We start from the raw sequence: 18,141 nt of genomic DNA, 5'->3' as shown, positions 1-18,141 counted from the left end.
CTCTCTCCCTTTGCTGCCTCAAAAGGAACCAGTTATGCCCCAGTGAGAACTAGTGAAAAAAATAATCTGGCTTGGGAAGATTTTGGATCATACAAAGATTCAAGTAGCGTTAAGTGAACTAGAAAACCACGTCCTGTACATCAGCTTACAAAATCTCTAAATAAAATAACAAAAAAGAAAGAAGAAGAGGTGTGACACATCAGTGCAGGGGGTGAGGTGGTACAGTCATGCCCCTCCACCCCAGCCCCTGAGACCAAAGCCCCCAGGGAGGCGGGGTCTGGGTGCCACCGTCCCACGTTCCCTTCCGCCACAGAAGTGTCCCCTCATCTGTCCGTCTGTCCGTCTGTCAGCAGGGGGCCATGGCTCTAGAAGTCCTGCAGCCGTGAGATCAGGTCCTCCTTGTTCTTCAGCAGGAACTTCTCGCAGGCCTCGAAGGTGGAGCAGATGTCTGAGGACAGCCCCGCCACGTTGGTGGTGACGTAGGTGAGGTACCCCGGCATGGCCTGGTTGTAATAAGCCACCTGCAGGGCACAGGGCGAGGTCAGCAGGGCCACAGGGCAGGAGGAGCCTCCTCCAGGGGCTGTGGGAGCATCTCCCACCTTGCTCATCTCCTGTGACTCCGGCCAGATGCAGAAGCCGGAGCAGAGCGTCTCCCCGCGCGTGAACTCGGGCCTGGCGGGGTGCGTGGGCAGCGTCACCGAGCGAAAGGCCACCACGTAGGGGTCCCTGGGGACAACACAGCTGGGTCAGCTGGCACAGCCTGCGAGGCAGGGAGCAGGCTCGGGCTGGGCACTCACCCCTTGCTGCAGGGCTTCCGCCGGGACGCCAGGATAACGAAGTCCTGCGGCTTGTTCTCGTTCCTGAGCTTCTGGCTCACCACGTGGTAGATCATGTCGTCGTCATCGACCTTCTGGACAAGCTCAGCACTCCTGGAAGGGGAGGGGACTGATCACAGAAACCCTGCTGTGCCCCTGAATCTGGGCCTTACACAGTTACAGCCCACCAGCAGACCTAAAATATCTGAGGGGACCCAAAACAGATGTTTGCTCCAGCAAAGCACAGCCATCAGCCCAGATGGAGCCAGGACAGGGACAGGGACACACCGTGTGAGGGGTCCCTAGGAGCAAGCAAGGTGTTCCAGACTGCAAGGCAAGATGTACTCTACTACCACCTGTACGGCAGTTGTCTTTTGTCATGTGGGCAGTTTTTCCTTTTCTCTTCCACAATCACTTCTCCCTCGGGAGGGGACATCTGCTGATAACAGCTATTTGATGTCAGTGCATGTCTGATAAGAACTATAACATCCCATTGGGAGATGCTCCGCCCAGAGGGAGGAGCCAAGCATTGCTACCCAGATATAATCTGGGGATTCTGGAACACCAGCACGGCATCTCCACTGATTTTCCCAGAGGAACAGCAGCTGCCTCTTCTTCCACTGGATCTTCAGAGGAAGAATACATCCTTCTCTCCAGGATCCCTGCTCCAACAGAACCACCCCTGACACTGCAGGAGGGCTGCAGCCACATTTCCAACTGGACTGCTGTTGGAGAGTTTTGTGCAGACGTGGCTTAAAGGAAAAAGGGCCATGATCATATACAGCTGGTTAAGCAGGGAAAGGAGCTGTAAGCAGTAAGTTCTCAGCCTTCTGATTACAAGAAAAACAAAAACACTGCGTCCTTGATCAAATAATGAGAAAAACACGGTGAAAAACATGGAGTCCTTGAATGCAGTCAACAACAGTCAACAGCAGGATGTAAAAACAAGTATTAGCCTCAACAAGAAAGTCACAGGTATTAGCAACAAAGGAGGGGTTGGCATGTAATCTGTAACCAATGATGAACTCGGTTTTTGCAATATGTATGAGCTTAATTAACACTACTATAAAAGTATGTAAGCTGGATCAATAAATACAAGACAAAGATCATCAATAGGATGTGCTCATCTCCCTTCACCTTCCTCAGACTGCTGCCAACACCCTGACCCACAGGGTGTCAGGTTGGGTTCTGACTCTGACAGTGTTGCTCTAGTGTACTGCATTGTTTATTTTATCCTTTTCTTCCCTATTAAAGACCTGTTATTCCCTGCTGCCATATTTTTTGCCTGAGAGCTCCTTAATTTTAAATTTACAGCAATTCAGAGGGGTGGGGAGGGTTTACACTCTCCATTTCATAGGAGGCTCCTGCCTTCCTTAGCAGACACCTGTCTTTCCAAATCGAGATACAAGGCAACACACTGGCTGTCAGGAAAGCCCAAAGGGATGCTCAACCACAAGGCTTAAGCCTGGGGTGTGTCAGAACTCAGTACATCCCTCCGGGTGTCCAGAGTTGCCAAGGACCCCGCCGGGGGGCTCGGAGACCCTGGCACACAGCCCAGAACACCTGGGGATTTGATTATGACCCCTGGAGCAAGTTACCAGCTTTGCATGAGGACCTGAAAGTCACAGAAGTTTAAATAGTACAATAATAAAATTATCACAGGATGAAAATGTAGATTTTAGGATTTTTGGTATGGGGGTTTTGGGGACAAGACGGAGGAACTTGGGCATGTCCAGCCTTTCTTCTGCTTCTTCTTAGTCTCCATTTTCTGCTGTGATGTTGGCACTTTGGGATTGGTTTAGAGTAGAAGTGCACTGTCTAACATAGGTGATAGGTATTGGGAATTAAGTGTAAATATGTTATATGTAGTTTGTAGTATAAAAAGACAACACCGCCCTGAGGGCGGTCAGAGTGCCTGTGGCTGCCTGGCTGAGCAGACTTCAGCTGGGCAGAAAGAAAATTTTATAGATAAGAATTAATAAACAACCTCAAGACCAAAAACTGAAGAGCTCTGACTTGTTCTTCAGATGCATGGGCCGAAACAGAGACATGCTGCACATCTCAGGGCTGCAGTTAACACCTAAACTCCGAGAGGGGTGTGTTTTTGGGGAGGCTGCAGCACTCACACGTAGTGGCTGTCCCACTCGTGCCGGCGCCGCAGGTTGGAGAGCAGGGAGAAGGCTCGGCTGGCCGGGATGCACACGGACATCTCGATGCGGAAGGACAGGAACTTGTCCTCCTCCAGCGTGTACATCCGCACCTGGGGAGCACAGGGCACAGCTGGGACCTGTTCCCACAGGGATTGGCCGTGCTTTGGGGCCCAGGGAGAGGGGACAGGGTTTAGCACCTTTTCCTTCTCTCTGGCGAGCGCCCAGTTCGCTTTGGCCACGAGCATCTTCAGTGCAGAGACGTTGTTGTAGCTCAGATAGACCTGGGGCAGGGGCAGCACATCAGGGGCACGAGGGGAAGCAGGAGGAGGAGAAGGAGGTGGCAGCAGCTCCCACGGGGATCATCCTACCTTGTTGCTTTGGTCCCAGGGCACGGAGAGCGGCACCTCGGTCTGTTTGCAGGAGACGACGTATTTTCTGCAGCAAAGGAACAGCTTCCCTTGTGAGGGGACACAAAGCACCCCCAGACTGTCCCTGCCCCCCAGTGCTGAGCCCCCCTTTCCTCCTTCCTCCATCCCCACATCCCACTCGTTTTGCTGCTCACCGGTCCAGCCGAATTTTTTTCCTAGCACTGGCTTCTCTGTACCTCCTTTCTCCATCCTGATAAATGGGAAAAGGCAATTAAGTTAATAGGAAAAGGAGGATGGAAAAAAAACCCAAAGAAAACCCATGCCCTTTTGGGAGTGGGAAAAACACTCAGCAGGGAAGGGCTGGCAAGTGAAGCCCTCTTGCTTGACAGCTGCCACTCTGGCCACACTGCACTGATGGTCAGTGATTAATTGTGATTTATTTCAGCATTGTCACCACCTCTGATCAAGTGATGGGCACTGGCACATAAGGGAAAACCCTTGTTGTGGCTGCAAACCTGAACAAAGCCCCTGAAACAAAAACTGTGTGCCCTAGCACCTGCAAATGGCCACTCCTGGGGAAATAAAAGCCAAAAAGAGCAGCTTATTTTGAAGAAAGTGCTAGTGTGGTGTTTTAAAGTGGGTGAGAGGAGCTTTCAGGGGCCCAACTTTGGCCATGAGATGACCTCCATCATGGTGGGAGATCCTAGTTTTAAGGCATCAAAAAAATGAGAGAGCTGGACAAGGATCAGCCCAGGAGAAGCTGAGATGCATGAGTGTTTGCTTTGTCACTGTGCTCATGCGACAGATTTCCCTAAGTATTTGGATCCCAGCAAATTACGGATTAGGATGCTTTGAAAAGTACAAAACAACCTCAACATTCCTTCCCCAAAATTATAGAAAAGATGAGCTGGAATTTGCAGGGAATACTCTGCTAAGCCTTGCATGGCTAATACACCTCCCTCTCTGCTCAGGCAAGTGGTGTATTTTATCAGTTACACCGAGCAATCAACTCAATCCACTTGGTTTTGGGCAACTGCATTCCCACCACCACAAAATTCCATTTGTTTTGCCGCGAATCCGAGAGCCCTTGGGGGCTGAGTGGGATATTTCCCCGTGCCACCAGGCTGGGGAGAAGCCATCCCTGCCGTGCTTACCCCCGGCTCGGGTGCCACCATGGGCAGCGTGCGGGGCTGGCCCTGCTGGTCCAGCACCACGAAGGTCATGAAGGCGCTGTTGATGTGCCGGCAGCTCACAGACATCTCCTGCCCGTAGGCCTCGGCGCTCACCCCCACCTCCATGCTGCCAGAAAGAAGGGGAGATGAGGGAGCAGAGGGAGCAGAGGGCCGTGGGGAGGGTGAGAAGGGCATCCCCACCACCGGCACCCACCTGTTCTTGAAGGCATTGTTGACAATGGCTTTGAGCACCAGGCGGTCCCCAACTTGCGACGGGCCCCGAAAGTGGAACATCTCAATGGCCCTCAGCGTGGGGTAGGCATGGCACAGACGGCTGTGGGGACAGGTGTCACCCCCCAGCCATGGCCCCATGCCACGGCACCTTCCCCAACCCAGCCAGAGACAAGGAGACCCCAAAAAATGTCACCCCTGGATCCCAAAGCCAGGCGTGAGAAGGAACAATGAGTGCAGACTGCAACAAGTGTGAACTGCAATGAGTGTGAACTGCAGTGAGTGTGAACCTTTCCCTGGGGTCCCTCAGCACCTGTGGGACTCCCTGTGCAGTGCCACCCAAGGGTGACATGCTGGGCACCATCCCTACAGTCCAGCTGTGGCCAGACCCAGCTGCCTGTGTCCCCTCCCTGTCCTGGCTCCATCTGGGTTAATGGCTGCGCTTTGCTGGAACAAACATCTAATTTGGGTCCCCCTGGCCCCCTTGTCGGGTCACCTGGCTGCGATGGTGGCCACGTTCTCCATCCAGGCCATGATCTGCCCCCCAAAGGTGTTGCCCTGGTGGTTGGCGTGGGGAGGCAGCACCAGCTCCACGCTCTCCACACGCGTCCTTTCCGCCGGCACTGCCCCGCTGCCATCCCGCGTCTCCAGCTCTGCCAGAGGGGGACAGGCAGGGTTCAGTGTGCTGTACGGCCACTGGGACCCCTCTCCCAGCACCCCAACAGCCCCGGTCTGTCACCCTGATTTTTTAAGTTTTTCTAAGCCTTCTGATGTTGACATTCTTGTAACGAACTTTCTCACACGCTTTATGTAAACAACTTATTGTTTTTGCATTCTTTTATGGAGGAGGAGAAACTTGATGGACTGTTGGTTTGTCCAGTGTCATTGGAGAGGTGGCACTTTCACCCTCCAATCCACTGTCACTTTTGGAAATCTGTAAATGTTGGAGTCAGAAAATAAAAAGTCCCTTTTTTTCCTTGGAAAGAGCAGCGAGTCCATGTTGTGTTGTTTCATGTCCTATAGTGACACTTGTCCCTCACCCCACAGCTGCCCTCCCACTGCATCAGCACCCCAAACCTCCAGGCCTGGCAGTCTGGGATGGTGGCGCTGATCCCACCATGGCCAGGGCATTCCCAAACCTCCACGTGGTGATCACCCCAGCACGCTGCTGAGGAGTGGGATGTCACCAGAGGGCATCAGGGCTATCTTGGAAGCAAACAGGGCACGGTACCAGTTTCCTGGGGGCTGCTGGTGAGCAGGTCCTTGAGGGTGTCCTTGTGCACCAGGCGCATGCGGCGGCGCTCGGCGGCGATGCTGTACTCGATCTTCTCCTCCTCTGTCTGTGGGATCACAGGCTCCAGCCTCACCTGCAGAGGGATGGGACAGGGTTCAGCCCTGCTGGGGGACCAGCAGCAGCGAGCAGGTGCCCTCCATGCCCAAAGGAAGGCCCAGAGCCACCCACCATGCATCCCCCAAGCACGGGACAGAGCATCACTGACCCATGAAGGAACAGCCATGATGGAAAGCTGAGCCAGCCCAGCCTCACAGAGGCCATTTCCTCACTGCCTCTGTGTGAGGCAGGCTACAGAGTCCCCCCAGCCACCAGCCACCACTCACCTTGCTGCCCAAGGGGCCCTGTGCCACGAAGGTGGCATACGCCTTGCAGATGCTGCAGTGCTTCCCGCTGCACAGGTCTTCATAGCTCACCTGGATGCCCACCTGGGAGAGGGCATAGCAGCCCTGAGAGCTGGCTCTGCTCACCAGGAACCCACATCCCACCATGAGAGAGCCAGAGCCAGCCAAAAACAATGGACACATGGGATTGAAGCTGGGAATTGTGGGAGGATTTGGGGATTAGGCCACGGGCACACAGCAAGGGGGACAGGGGCAGGGGCACACACCAACCTCCATGCTGGAGTTAAAGGCTCGGTTCACTTTGGCTTTGATGTTGACAACCTGCCCGACGCTGAAAAACAGGAAGAGGAGAAAGGGTCTGGGGTTATTGAGGGACAACAGCAACCCAGCATCTCCCTCTGAGGTGCCACGGCATTCCAGCTCACTGCCCGCTGTGGTGAGGCTCCCTGGGACTGTGGGACATGCCAGGTGGCCAGCAGGGCACGGGGACAGCCACCCCTGAGAGCAGTGAGAGCAGTGAGATGTGAGCCCTGAGCAGCTGTGTGCAAGTGGGACCCCAGGTCTGGGGTGACACCCGAGGGGGGCAGAGGTGCCCGAGGCTTGCTTGGCACCCCTGCCCATGTGGGCATGCACGCTCCTGCCAGAGCAAACGGCTCCTCCAGCCTTGCATCCACTGTCCTGCATACAGGACCAGCCACGGGGCCTCCCCACAAGCAATGGACACCTTGGGATAATGGGAGGTGGCAGGAGGCAGGGCCCAGCCAGGGGCATTTTGCAGCATCTCTTAAATGGAACAGCAGGAAGCTGCTCTCCTCTGTGCCTTCAGCAGGCTTCAGAGGACACACACAGACCCTGCAGCCTGAGCCACTCCAGACTGGCACCCATGGAATGAGCAAATTAAATTTTTTAGTGACGCCGACAGCAGTCTGCACCAAATAACATGTTTAAATCAGGAATATTCCTCATTCCCCAAAAGAGACCAGTGCTAGGGAACTCAGTGGAAAAACAAACCCTGTAACCACCACTTCTCCAAACCCTGTGCCCTCACACATGCCTTCAGGCTCCAGATGAGCTCTGTGAGTCTCACACTCTGCACGTTGGCTCTGGCTGGAGCAGGAGTGGCAGGAGCTGGTGCCTCTGGCCGTCCCCCAGCACGGACCCTGACATGCCAGGAGGTTAGCAGGGTTAGGTGAGCAGCTCCTGTTGACATGCCATGCCTGGTCAGTGGGGTTAGGGCTCCCAACTCACGGCAGCACTGTGCTAGGCTGGCTGCTCTAGGGCCAAACACGTCCGTACCCGAGCGCGCTCCTCCCGTCCCGCTGCCCAGCAGGGCTGGCAGACGGCTGGCTGGGGCAAAGAGAGACACCAAACGTGGGGACAGCGTTAGAGGCCATGGAGGCAGCCAGATGGATGCTCTGGGTGGGCTTGTGGCGAGGGGCATGCAAGGGCAAGGGGCCAGGCAGGCAGGCTGGCAGCCCCACATGTCTATTTATAGCCCCAAAAGTGCTTTATCTTCTCTGTGCTTATCAAACAGCGCCATAAATGCCACACGAAGCCCCACTCAAGGGTACGTGTGATCCTCCCCAGAGGCTGCACTTCCACACAGCAGGGCACAGGGATGGGGACAATCTGCTGCCCAGCCAGTGAGCTTTAAGCCAGTGATAATTTGGGGTTTCCTCCCTGCCTCTCCCCCACAGCACGAGGGCAGCAGAAGGCACAAACAGCCAGGAAGGAGATCTGACACAAAACTCCTCCACCTCCCAACAGCTCTGCAGGAAATCCCTGCCAGGCCCCTTGCTTGGAGCCTTGAGCTGGGCCAGAGCAAGTGGGATCCGAGCCAGGAGCAGCACAAATTCCCTGCCCCCTTGGAGCAGTGCCCAGCTCACCCCAGAGAAGGGATAAACGCTTTGCAGGGCTTGATGCAATGCTGTGGAGTAGCCTTGGGGCTGTTCTTCCCTGCTCCTGAAACCCATGGGGAAAAGTTGCTCCAGGAGCAGGGTATCAACCCCAGTGATGCCATCTCCTGCTGCACCACATCCCCACACTGTGGATTTCTCATGGAGCTGAGCCTCAGGGCAACGGGCACCTCATGTGGGAGGGCAAAAGTGTGAGTTCAGCATTTCCTAGGAATGACAGTAAAACCCAAGACTGAGTCAGACCTCTCAGTGCCAAACAAATCAGCTGACAGCCAGGGACCCCAGTGCCAGCCCTGGGTACCCACACTGGTGCCTGCACAGCAGGGAGTGGCTGGGCAGTATGGATCCTGAACTGCATGGATCCTGCACTGCATGGATCCCATATGGCAAGGTAGGAACTGCTGGGCAGCATGGATCCTATATTGCACAGATCCCATATCGCACGAATCCTATATTGCTTGGATCCTGTATTGCACGGATCCTATATTGCATGGATCCTGTATTGCACGGATCCTATATTGCATGGATCCCGTATTGCATGGATCTCATATTGCATGTATCCCATATTGTACGGATCCTGTATTGCACGGATCCTATCTTGCACAGATCCTATATTGCATGGATCCCATATTGCACGGATCCCATATTGCACGGATCCCATATTGCATGGATCCCATATTGCACGGATCCCATAATGCATGGATCCCATATTGCATGGATCCTATATTGCACGGATCCTATCTTGCACAGATCCTATATTGCATGGATCCCATATTGCACGGATCCATATTGCACGGATCCTATATTGCATGGATCCTACATTGCATGGATCCTATATTGCATGGATCCTACATTGCATGGATCCTATATTGCAAGGATTCTACATTGCATGGATCCTACATTGCACGGATCCTATATTGCAAGGATCCTATATTGCATGGATCCTATATTGCACGGATCTGATATTGCACGGATCCTATACTGCATGGATCCTATATTGCAAGGATCCTACATTGCACGGATCCTATATTGCACAGATCCTATATTACATGGATCCTATCTTGCATGGATCCTATACTGCATGGATCCTATATTGCACAGATCCTGTATTGCACGGACCCCATATTGCACGGATCCCATATTGCACGGATCCTATATTGCACAGATCCTGTATTGCACGGATCCTGTATTGCACGGATCCTATAATGCACGGATCCTGTATTGCACGGATCCTATCTTGCATGGATCCCATATTGCATGGATCCCATATTGCATGGATCCTATATTGCATGGCAAACCCCCAGGGAGCCCCATGGAATGGTACCCAGGTGGGAATAGACAAACACAGGGGGTGTGGGAGCTCTGAGAGATGAGCAAAGGTGGGTGGCAGTACCTGGGCTTGCTGGGGGTACAAAAGGAGGAGACTGCTTTGGGAATGCTGGGTGGGAATGCTGTCAAGTACTGGGAGCCTGTGGAGGATGAGGATGGAACCCTGGGAGAGTTTTTGTCCCCTCAGCTCAGGAGAAACACTGTCCCCTGAAACACCACATCCCAAGGGCTGCATGAATCAGAGGGGGCAGCTCTGTGGGGCAGCACCCAGGGGATGCCAGGACCAACCTGGGATGGAATTTTGAGCAGGCACTGCCCAGCCTGGCACATCCCACAAAGCCGGGAGCACTGTGGGCTGGGTGGGTGAGCCCCTCTGTGCCTCTGCCACCCACACGGCCGCTCCAGAGGCACGGCCTGCAGGATTCCAGCTTTCCAGAGCACTAAATCAGAGCTGCTTCCTGAACAAAGCCAGGGAGGAGCTGGCGCTGGGGGAAATACCGGGAAGCCAGCGCGGCTGGAGCTCCCCAGGCGAGCAGACGGCGGATAAATCAGAGCCGACAGCAGCCCTGCAGCCTCATCCCTGGCTGCCCTGCCAGCCTGGCACTGCCCCTGCACCTCCTCCTCCTCTGGGCACGCTGCTCCCAGCTCCAGCCCCTGCCCACGTTGCAGAGGGCAGAGGGGGAACACCAGTGTTTGCCTGGGAATTTACCTAATGGTATGCTCAAAATAGATGTCGTCCATGGAAGCCGTGACGCACGGGCAGCCGGCGTGTCTCTCGGCTGGAAAGGAAAAACAAACTGCATCAGCAACCTGCAGCAGCGTGCTGAGGGTGTGTGGGGCACGAGGGATCCTCTGCCCCATGTATCTTCTATGAACAATCCTCTCCTTAGGATTTTTCCTCCTGAGGAGCTGAGAGGCCTCAGGAACAAAATGTAAACAATGGTTATCTGCTGCTCTGGAATGCAACAGGTAGATCTTTGATTGGCCCTTGTTGGTTGTTTCTAATTAATGGCCAATCATAGTCAGCTGGCTCGGACTCTTTGTCCGAGACACAAACCTTTGTTATCATTCTTTGCTATTCTATTCTTAGCCAGCCTTCTGATGAAATCCTTTCTTCTATTCTTTTAGTATAGTTTTAATATAATATATATAATAAAATAATAAATCAAGCCTTCTGAAACATGGAGTCAGATCCCTGTCTCTTCCCTCATCCTCAGACCCCTGTGAACACTGTCACAGTCCCAGGCTGGTGACACTGGTGACACCCAGCCAGTGTCCCTTTCCCTGCTGAAGCCCCTTGAATCCCAGACCAGAGTGGGATTTGGGGTTTGTCCACCCGCAGCAGCGTGGGTTTGCAGATGTTTGAAGGTTTGAGGATGTGCTGGTGTTTGCCTTCCTTCCATGAGCTTGCAGCTGTGGAGATGCACCAGCAGCTGATTCCATCTCCCCGTACACAGCAAATATTTCAAAGCTGCTCTGCTGGTGTGCAGCTTTTCCCTTGGGACTCCAGGAACCTCAGACTGCAAAACTGCTCTGGGAACCCCATCCAACTGCAGAACTGCACCCGTTCCCCTGTCATACCCTCCCTGTGCTTGGCTAAGCTGGTGAGCTCCATTGCTTCCTGCTGAGTGGAGGAGCTCAGCCCACTGTGGCTGCTGCTGGGCTGCCCCCAGCCTGCCCTCCCCATGCCCTGCACAGCAGGCAAGGAAAAGGGCAGCCCTACAGAGGAAGGATTTTGATCTGTCCCCAAGCCAGCAGGCATGCTGCAGTGCACGTCTCCTCCCCTCCTTGTCCTGCTCCTCTTTGCTCTCTAATTACTCAGCAGAACGCCGTGACGTGGGTCCCCAGCTGGCGTCACTGCGAGGCACACACCGTGCTGGGCTGCCAGGGATGAGCTGCTCCTGTGCATGCTGCCTGCTGCCTTCCCTGGCAGCCAGCAGGACAAGGGCTCCAGAGGGACAGGATGGCTCACCAGAGCGAGAGGATGGCTTACTAGGGGAGAGGATGGCTTACAGGAGGGAGAGGATGGCATACAGGAGGGAGAGGATGGCTTACCAAAGAGAGAGGATGGCTTAGTGGAGGGAGAGGATGGTTTACAGGAGGGAGAGGATGGCTTACAGAAGGAGAGGATGGCTCCAGAGGGAGAGGATGGCTTACCAGAGGAGAGGATGGTGTACAGGAGGAAGAGGATGGCTTACAGGAAGAGAGGATGGCTTACCAAAGGGAGAGGATGGCTTACCATGGGTAGAGGATGACTTACCAGAGGGAGAGGATGGCTTACTGGAGGAGAGGATGGCTTACAGGAGGAAGAGCATGGCTTACAGAAGGAGAGGATGGCTTACAGGAGGAAGAGGATGGCTTAGTGGAGGGAGAGGATGGCTTACAGGAGGGAGAGGATGGCTAACCAAGGGAGAGGATGGCTTACAGGAGGGAGAGCATGGCTTACAGAAGGAGAGGATGTTTCACCAAAGGAGAGGATGGCTCACTATGGGTAGATCACGGCTTACCCGAGAGGCAGGCGGCCGTGTCGATCCACTTGAGCAGCTGGCCGGTGCTGAGCTCCCCGCGGTGGTTGGTGTGGCAGGGCTGCACCAGCTGGCTCATCTGCACCTCGGTGGGGTTGTGGGCAGCCGGGGGGCTCGCCATGGCCCCCCGTGCCTCCTCCTGCTCCCCTGGCTCCCGGGCACGGGGTGCAGAGGTCGAGCCCTGTGGGGCACAAAAGCTCCGTTTTACCCCAAGGGGAAGCAAATCCCCTGAAGGAACCTGTGAATACATTCCCCACACAGAGCTGGGAGAACCCCCGCCCTGCACAGCCCTGCACACCACCAAACCCACCCAGCCCTTGCCAAAGACAAGGTGCCTGCAGCTGAAAGGGAAAAGATCCCTCTAAAAAATTTTCCATAGGGGATTACTCCAGGTTTTCAGGCTATTTATCACCCAACCCCGCTGCTCCATCCCAAAAACTACGAAAAAACCCTCCTAAAGTTAATCACTCCTCTGGGAAGGGATTTTTCTCCTTGACAGCTTCATTTTTAGGGTGCTGCAGCACAGGGTGGGTTTGCTCTCCTGGGGCTGGACAGCGCTGCACACCTTCCACCAACACCCCCCCTTCACCAAAGGAAGCACTGGAAGCCATGTGGTACAAGCAGCAGAGGAGGAGCACCCTCAGTTTGGGGCTGTTAGGGCAGTGAAACGTGTTCCTTGTCCATTTGCAGGGCACAGAGCAGCAGGGTGGCAGAGAGAGGAGGCTGGGGTGGTGCTGGCAGGGAAAACAGCTGATGGGAGATGTCAAGCGAGCCGTGTTACACAAGGGGTGAACTCAGTTAGCCTGGTGAGTAACTGAGCAGACACGAGGAGCTGTCTGGGCTTCGTCAGAGCCCTTCCTTCCGCTTTCTGCTCCCGATGCAGCTCCTGCTCCCAGCACTTGTTGCAGGAGTCCCGCTGCAGCAGCAGCTCCCCTGCTCTTTGCTTCGCCCAGATTCTTTAGAGATGGGTTCACGCTGAAAACGAAGCTTTCCCGGCTACCCTGAGCTCGCTGCCTCTCAGAATAGCATTTTCCTCCAGCGGGTCTAACCTCTGTTTCCATAGCTACTGGTACGCGACATCCCGGGAACGGGAACGGCACAAACCCGGCCTGGGCAGGGACACAGCGAGCCCATGGCAATGCTGGGATCCCCCATCCCACACTGAGACCCACCAGAGCCCCTCCAGAAGCCTCCACACCCCTGTGTGAACCTCCCGGGCTGCTTCCCAGCAGCAGAAGCGCCTCCTTGAGCAGCACAGAGCTATTTTGGGAAGGCAGCAGGCTCTGGGGGATGAGCCAGCAATGCAAAGAGCTCCAAAGCCGCCTGCTGCAGCGTGAGCAGACAGCCTGGCCCAGCATCCCGCCGGTCATTCTCCCAGAGTGTGACAGCTCTGAGTCTCAGGGAAGGAGCTGCTGGCTGTGGGAATGTGCTGGGAGAGGAGAGGAGGCAGCCAGGCCTGGCATCCCCTGGCACGGCCTGGGTTAGTAGCTGGTGGCACAACGGGAGCCATGGGTTAGTTGCACGGCACGGAGGGTACCTGGAGGCCATTGCAACAGAAGCTCAAGATGTCTTCAGGGACTATAATATTCCCCTTGACCATTTTTAAGAGACACCTGGAAAGGAGCAGAGTGGCTCTGGTTACGGCGGGACGGGCAGAGACGGGGTGGCTGTGTCCCAGCAGAGTGTCTGGCGGGTTGTCACAGCCTGTCCCCACATCCTGACATCCCTCCCACAGCACTGACCCCTCGCCAACACCTATCAGGGCTGACAGGGAGAAGGGCAGAGCTGGGGCCGGTGCCTGTCATTCCGTGGGGGTCCCAGCTATTTCGGGGAGCTGGACCAAGCACACATTGCAGGGCCGTGGCCAGCCCCTCCGCCAGCGATGCTGTGCCAGTGTTGCTCCATGTGACACAGGGCTGTGCCTTGAAGCTCCCCTGGCCGGAGCAGGGACTCTGCTGCAGTCACAAGACAGCCAGGGGCGTATTTTTGGCAGCAGGCAGGGCTGAGGCTGCCATGGGTGGTACTGGGGGCAGCAAATGGGAAGCACCCGGCTGCAGCAGTGCTGCTGTGCCCTGCTCCAGTCCCTCTGCCTGCCAAGCCCTGGCATTCCACAAGGGCATCCTGTGTCCTTGGGTGCCTGCAGGCTCCAAGGCCACGTGCAGGGTGGCTGTGTCCAAGCTGGACATCGTGGTGGCACTGCAAGGAAAGGCAGTGTGGGAGCTGCAGCAAAAAAAAAAAAAAAAAAAAAAAAAAAAAGAAGTGGAAGAGGCTTCATATTTAGAGTTTGCTTTTAGACACAACAGTGCCAGGCCCTTGGCATACCCCCAGCTTCCCAGCACACATCCCTCTCCCATGCAGCTAAAACCAGGCTGCTGGAGGTAGCAGCTCTTTTCCCAATGGATTGGGAATTTTGGCACGGGGTTAAAAAAGTGGAAGGCGTAGATTTGCCCCCTGCACCATCAGGAGCTGGGGCATCCCACAGAGTGCACCCAGTGTGGTCAGTACAAAACAAGACACAAACAGGAGCCTCTTGCAGCCTCCCACCCCTGCCCCAGCAGCACTGGGCTTTGCTTTCCCCAGCCCCATGACCTTTTCCCTAGCCCCATGACCTGTCCAGCCTTGTTATTGAGGTTTGGGAGCTTCCTGATGGCTCAGCCGCCCTTGCAGGAGCCCGCTGCAAGAGTTACTGTCCTGTTTAACAGGATGGGTTTGCTCCCCAGTGCAGACACAGGGTGGTGGCAGTGGCTGGGGGTGGTCCTGTTACACCCCACAGCCCCAGCCAGCAGCTCCAGAGGGACATTCCTTGGAAACCCAAACCTGCTGCTGGCTCGGCAGTGGTGTCACCTTGTCCCTGGGTTGCGTTAGCAGGAGGGGGACAAACACGCAGAGCTGTCTGCTTTGCATCATCCCCCTGCTGCTTGCCAGGCAGCCCCAGCTTGGGGAAGGGGAGCGCCCCGAGACCCAGAGCCACCCAGCTGGTGGGCATTTGTGGAGTATTTGTTATGGAAACCAAGCCAGCCAGTTTCTGTCCTCATTAAAATCTTCAGCCTCACTCAACTGTCACATTTTTAAAGCTGTTGACTGATGCAGCCCTCAGGTCACCATGGCAACGGGATGCAGTACCCAGGCGATGATGCTCTTACTCTGTCACCCCTCGAGTGACCCACTTCTACCCAAAAAAAAAAAAAAAAAAGTTTGCATTAGAGGAAAAAAATATCCCTTCCAGCAGAATATTTTTCTTGCCTCCTGCCACGCTCACTTCCTGTGCTGCTGAAGGCGTAAGGAGCCCACAGAGCAAACCAGAGAGGAAAACAAACACACCGACAACCCTGCAAATACTGGGGAGAGGGACCCCACAGCACCCCACAGCTCTCCTACACCCTGGCAGAGGGGTGTCCCACAGCACCCAAACACCCACAAGCTCCAGGGAACGCTTCTGCTGTGAAATTCAGCGCTGGCCTCATCAGAAATCACCACTGTGCACAAACCTCCATTGCAAACCCTCGTGGGTGCCACAGCTCCCCGGGATGGTGCTGGGCAGAGATGCAGGAGAACAGCTGTTCCCCCAAATCCTTGAGCCCACTGACAGCAGGGTGTTTGCTTCAGCCACCCCCAAGGCAGTGGAAGAGAGGGAGAGACAAGGGTGAAAATGGGGATCCCAAGTGCTGGGCTTTGGGGGGGTTCTGGGCAGAGCAGGGCCACCCTCAGCTGCCCTCAGAGCTCTCTCACCACCCACTGCCACCTCTCAGATACCTAACCCCCATTTTCCCTCACCTGGCTCTGTCTCCTATCCCCACTCCAGCCCCTTGGTTTAACCTGACCCCTCCCTGGAAGTATTTAAAGAAAAAAAAAAGGGGGAGATGGAGGGGAAGAAAGCGGCGACAATGAAGTTCTCATGGCGGATTATTGGTGTATAATTGAGCAATATCCATGGTAACAAGCAAATCTGCACGCGTTAAAAAATTACCCTGACCTACTTTGGGAAATTCTGCCATCTCCACAGGGCAGTGAGGGCTGTCCATCCCCCGAGACCCGGCCTGCCAGCAGTGACAATGCCAGCAGCATTGGAGATATCCAGCCCAGCCCATCACCCCATGCCCACCAGGATGGAGCAGGGTTCCCAGCATGAGAGCTGCTGCTCAGGATGGGACAAGAGGCACTGAACTGCCAGGTCACAGCACGGTGAGGAAACACAGCAGGTCCCTGCAGTGTGGTGCAGGAGGGTGGCCAGCCCCGAAGAAAGGCCAGCACACTCTGCAATGGGTATTTTTGGGACCACACATCATGTTTCCTTAGAGTACATGGAGCAAAGCAAGGCACGGGGCCAGGAAAGTGCAAACCGAGGGTCAAAGGCAAGAGTGGGACACAGGATGACTCCTCTTACCAGGGGCTGATGGTTTTCCAGCCATCACCCATGGGAAAGCATCGCTCAGTGTGAGCAGGAACACCTCCAGCACCCTCCTAGCCCTCTCCAGCACAGGGTGCAGCCCCCCCAGCCCCAGCCATGCCCACAGCCCCATCCATACCCCTGCCCGAGTGCTCTTTGCAGCTCCCATGAGGCTCCCACGAAGGCTGGCGCTGGTTTGCCGGCACAGGGCCGAAGTCCCCCAGGGAGTGTCCCAGGGGACAAAGGGACAAAGGTCTGGCTCATGTGCAGGGGGTGAACAGAGCCATATGCCACCCCAGAGCACCTGCACACACCTCCAGGGCCAACATTCACACGCATGGGGACACCGAGAGCACCGCCCAGCCCGGGCAGCTTTGCCCTGCCACCCACGGCGTTCCCAGGGAGGAGCTGCCATAACATCAACACCAGCACGTTCAGAGCACCACAGCTGGGAACCACCACAGTGGAGACCAGGCTGGAGCAAAGGTCCACACACGCCGGTGGTCTTCACTGTGTGGTCCCCGCAATGGGGGTCACCACGGCTGAGAGCACTGGAGTAGAGAACACCCAGGTGAACACCATGGGGATGTGGTGGTCCCCACCGTGGCCAAGAACACCTCATTTGAGGCTGCTGGGGTGGAGACCACCATGGCATCGTGTCACCCACCAGCCCCAGCACGTCCCTCTGCCCTCCCCACGCCGCCACCATTCCCAGCAGCCCTGTGTCCATTCTTCCCAAATATCTGCCCCTACTTTTAAGTGAAAAGAAGCTGATTCAAGCCAAAGCCCCCAGCACTGCTCCTGTCACACCCTGGGCGGGGTTTGGTGTCCCCAGTTCTCTCCCGCTGTCCCCGCTGCAGCTGGAGGATGCCACGTCCCCGTGGACAAGCCGCCAGCGCCCACCACGACGGAGCAGCAGCACGGCTCGCTGCCAACCCCAAAGGCAGGAAAGCACCACCCGGCTGAGCAGGGGGTCACCAGGGGCTTTCACCCCACATCCTTCCCCCGGAAGAGCCGCCCGGCGCCGATGCGTGCCAGGACAAGCCGGGAATGAAGAACTCTCTCCAGCAGCTGCGCTCCCCCATCCCCGGCGCTCCCCGCCGATCCCCACGGTGCCCAGCTCCCCGCAGGGCTCACCTCAGCCAGAAGAAGCTGAGCATTTGCGGGAGGTGTCGGTGCCACGGCTGGCTCGGAGGAGAAGCGTCCGGACACCTGCGGGCGCGGGCGTCGAGGCCGGGCTGGCGCGGCGCCCTGGGCCGGGGCCAGGCGCACACCCCCGCCCGCTTCCTCGAATATGGCCAGGCGCAACTTTTCTTAAGGTAGCGCTTGGCAGATCGCGGCCCGCCTGGAAAATGGCCGGCGCTCGGGAGCTTGGCTGGGGATGCGGCCGGGAATGTGCCGGGCTGGCGGCGGGAGCGGCGGGAGGCACCGGCGCGCTGCCAGCAGCTCTGCGGAGCGCGGGGATGATGCTGGCCTTCATCCCTCGCCAGGAAGCGGCTCCTGGGGGGGCATCCCCTGCCCAACCCACTCATCATCCCCTTCTGCTCCCATCCCATCACCCCAGCCAGGGGCACTCAGTTAAACTTACCTGAAAATATCAGTATTTTCCCCAG

The 18,141-nt window shown here is 56.0% G+C and overlaps 1 protein-coding gene across 3 annotated transcripts; it reads right to left on the bottom strand.

Moving 5' to 3' along the window:
* Positions 1-59: 59 nt before the first annotated feature.
* ACOT11 (acyl-CoA thioesterase 11) lies at positions 60-17,910 on the bottom strand. 3 transcript variants are annotated; one of them, XM_054285513.1, is made up of 18 exons: positions 17,666-17,910; positions 13,679-13,754; positions 12,124-12,322; positions 10,326-10,395; positions 7,668-7,718; positions 6,642-6,702; positions 6,354-6,455; positions 5,968-6,103; positions 5,233-5,389; positions 4,720-4,839; positions 4,488-4,632; positions 3,528-3,583; positions 3,334-3,400; positions 3,163-3,246; positions 2,942-3,075; positions 798-929; positions 600-726; positions 60-521 (listed from the first exon to the last, which is right to left on the bottom strand). In XM_054285513.1, exons 1-18 carry the CDS (start codon positions 17,686-17,688, stop codon positions 366-368), a joined length of 1,896 nt encoding a protein of 631 aa, XP_054141488.1. In that variant the 5' UTR covers positions 17,689-17,910; the 3' UTR covers positions 60-365. The 3 variants fall into 3 exon arrangements, with proteins under 3 accessions (XP_054141488.1, XP_054141489.1, XP_054141490.1); XM_054285514.1 differs by lacking the exon at positions 7,668-7,718 and having other exon boundaries at positions 17,666-17,905; XM_054285515.1 differs by lacking the exon at positions 13,679-13,754 and having other exon boundaries at positions 17,666-17,905.
* Positions 17,911-18,141: the final 231 nt, after the last annotated feature.

This window comes from Melozone crissalis, unplaced genomic scaffold (assembly GCF_028551555.1).
Source record: "Melozone crissalis strain CALT ecotype California unplaced genomic scaffold, PUWL_Pcris_2 ptg000045l_1, whole genome shotgun sequence".
Lineage (NCBI taxonomy): Eukaryota > Metazoa > Chordata > Aves > Passeriformes > Passerellidae > Melozone > Melozone crissalis.
The sequence above is the reverse complement of the archived record's forward strand: the minus strand, read 5'-3'. Positions and strand labels throughout refer to the sequence as shown.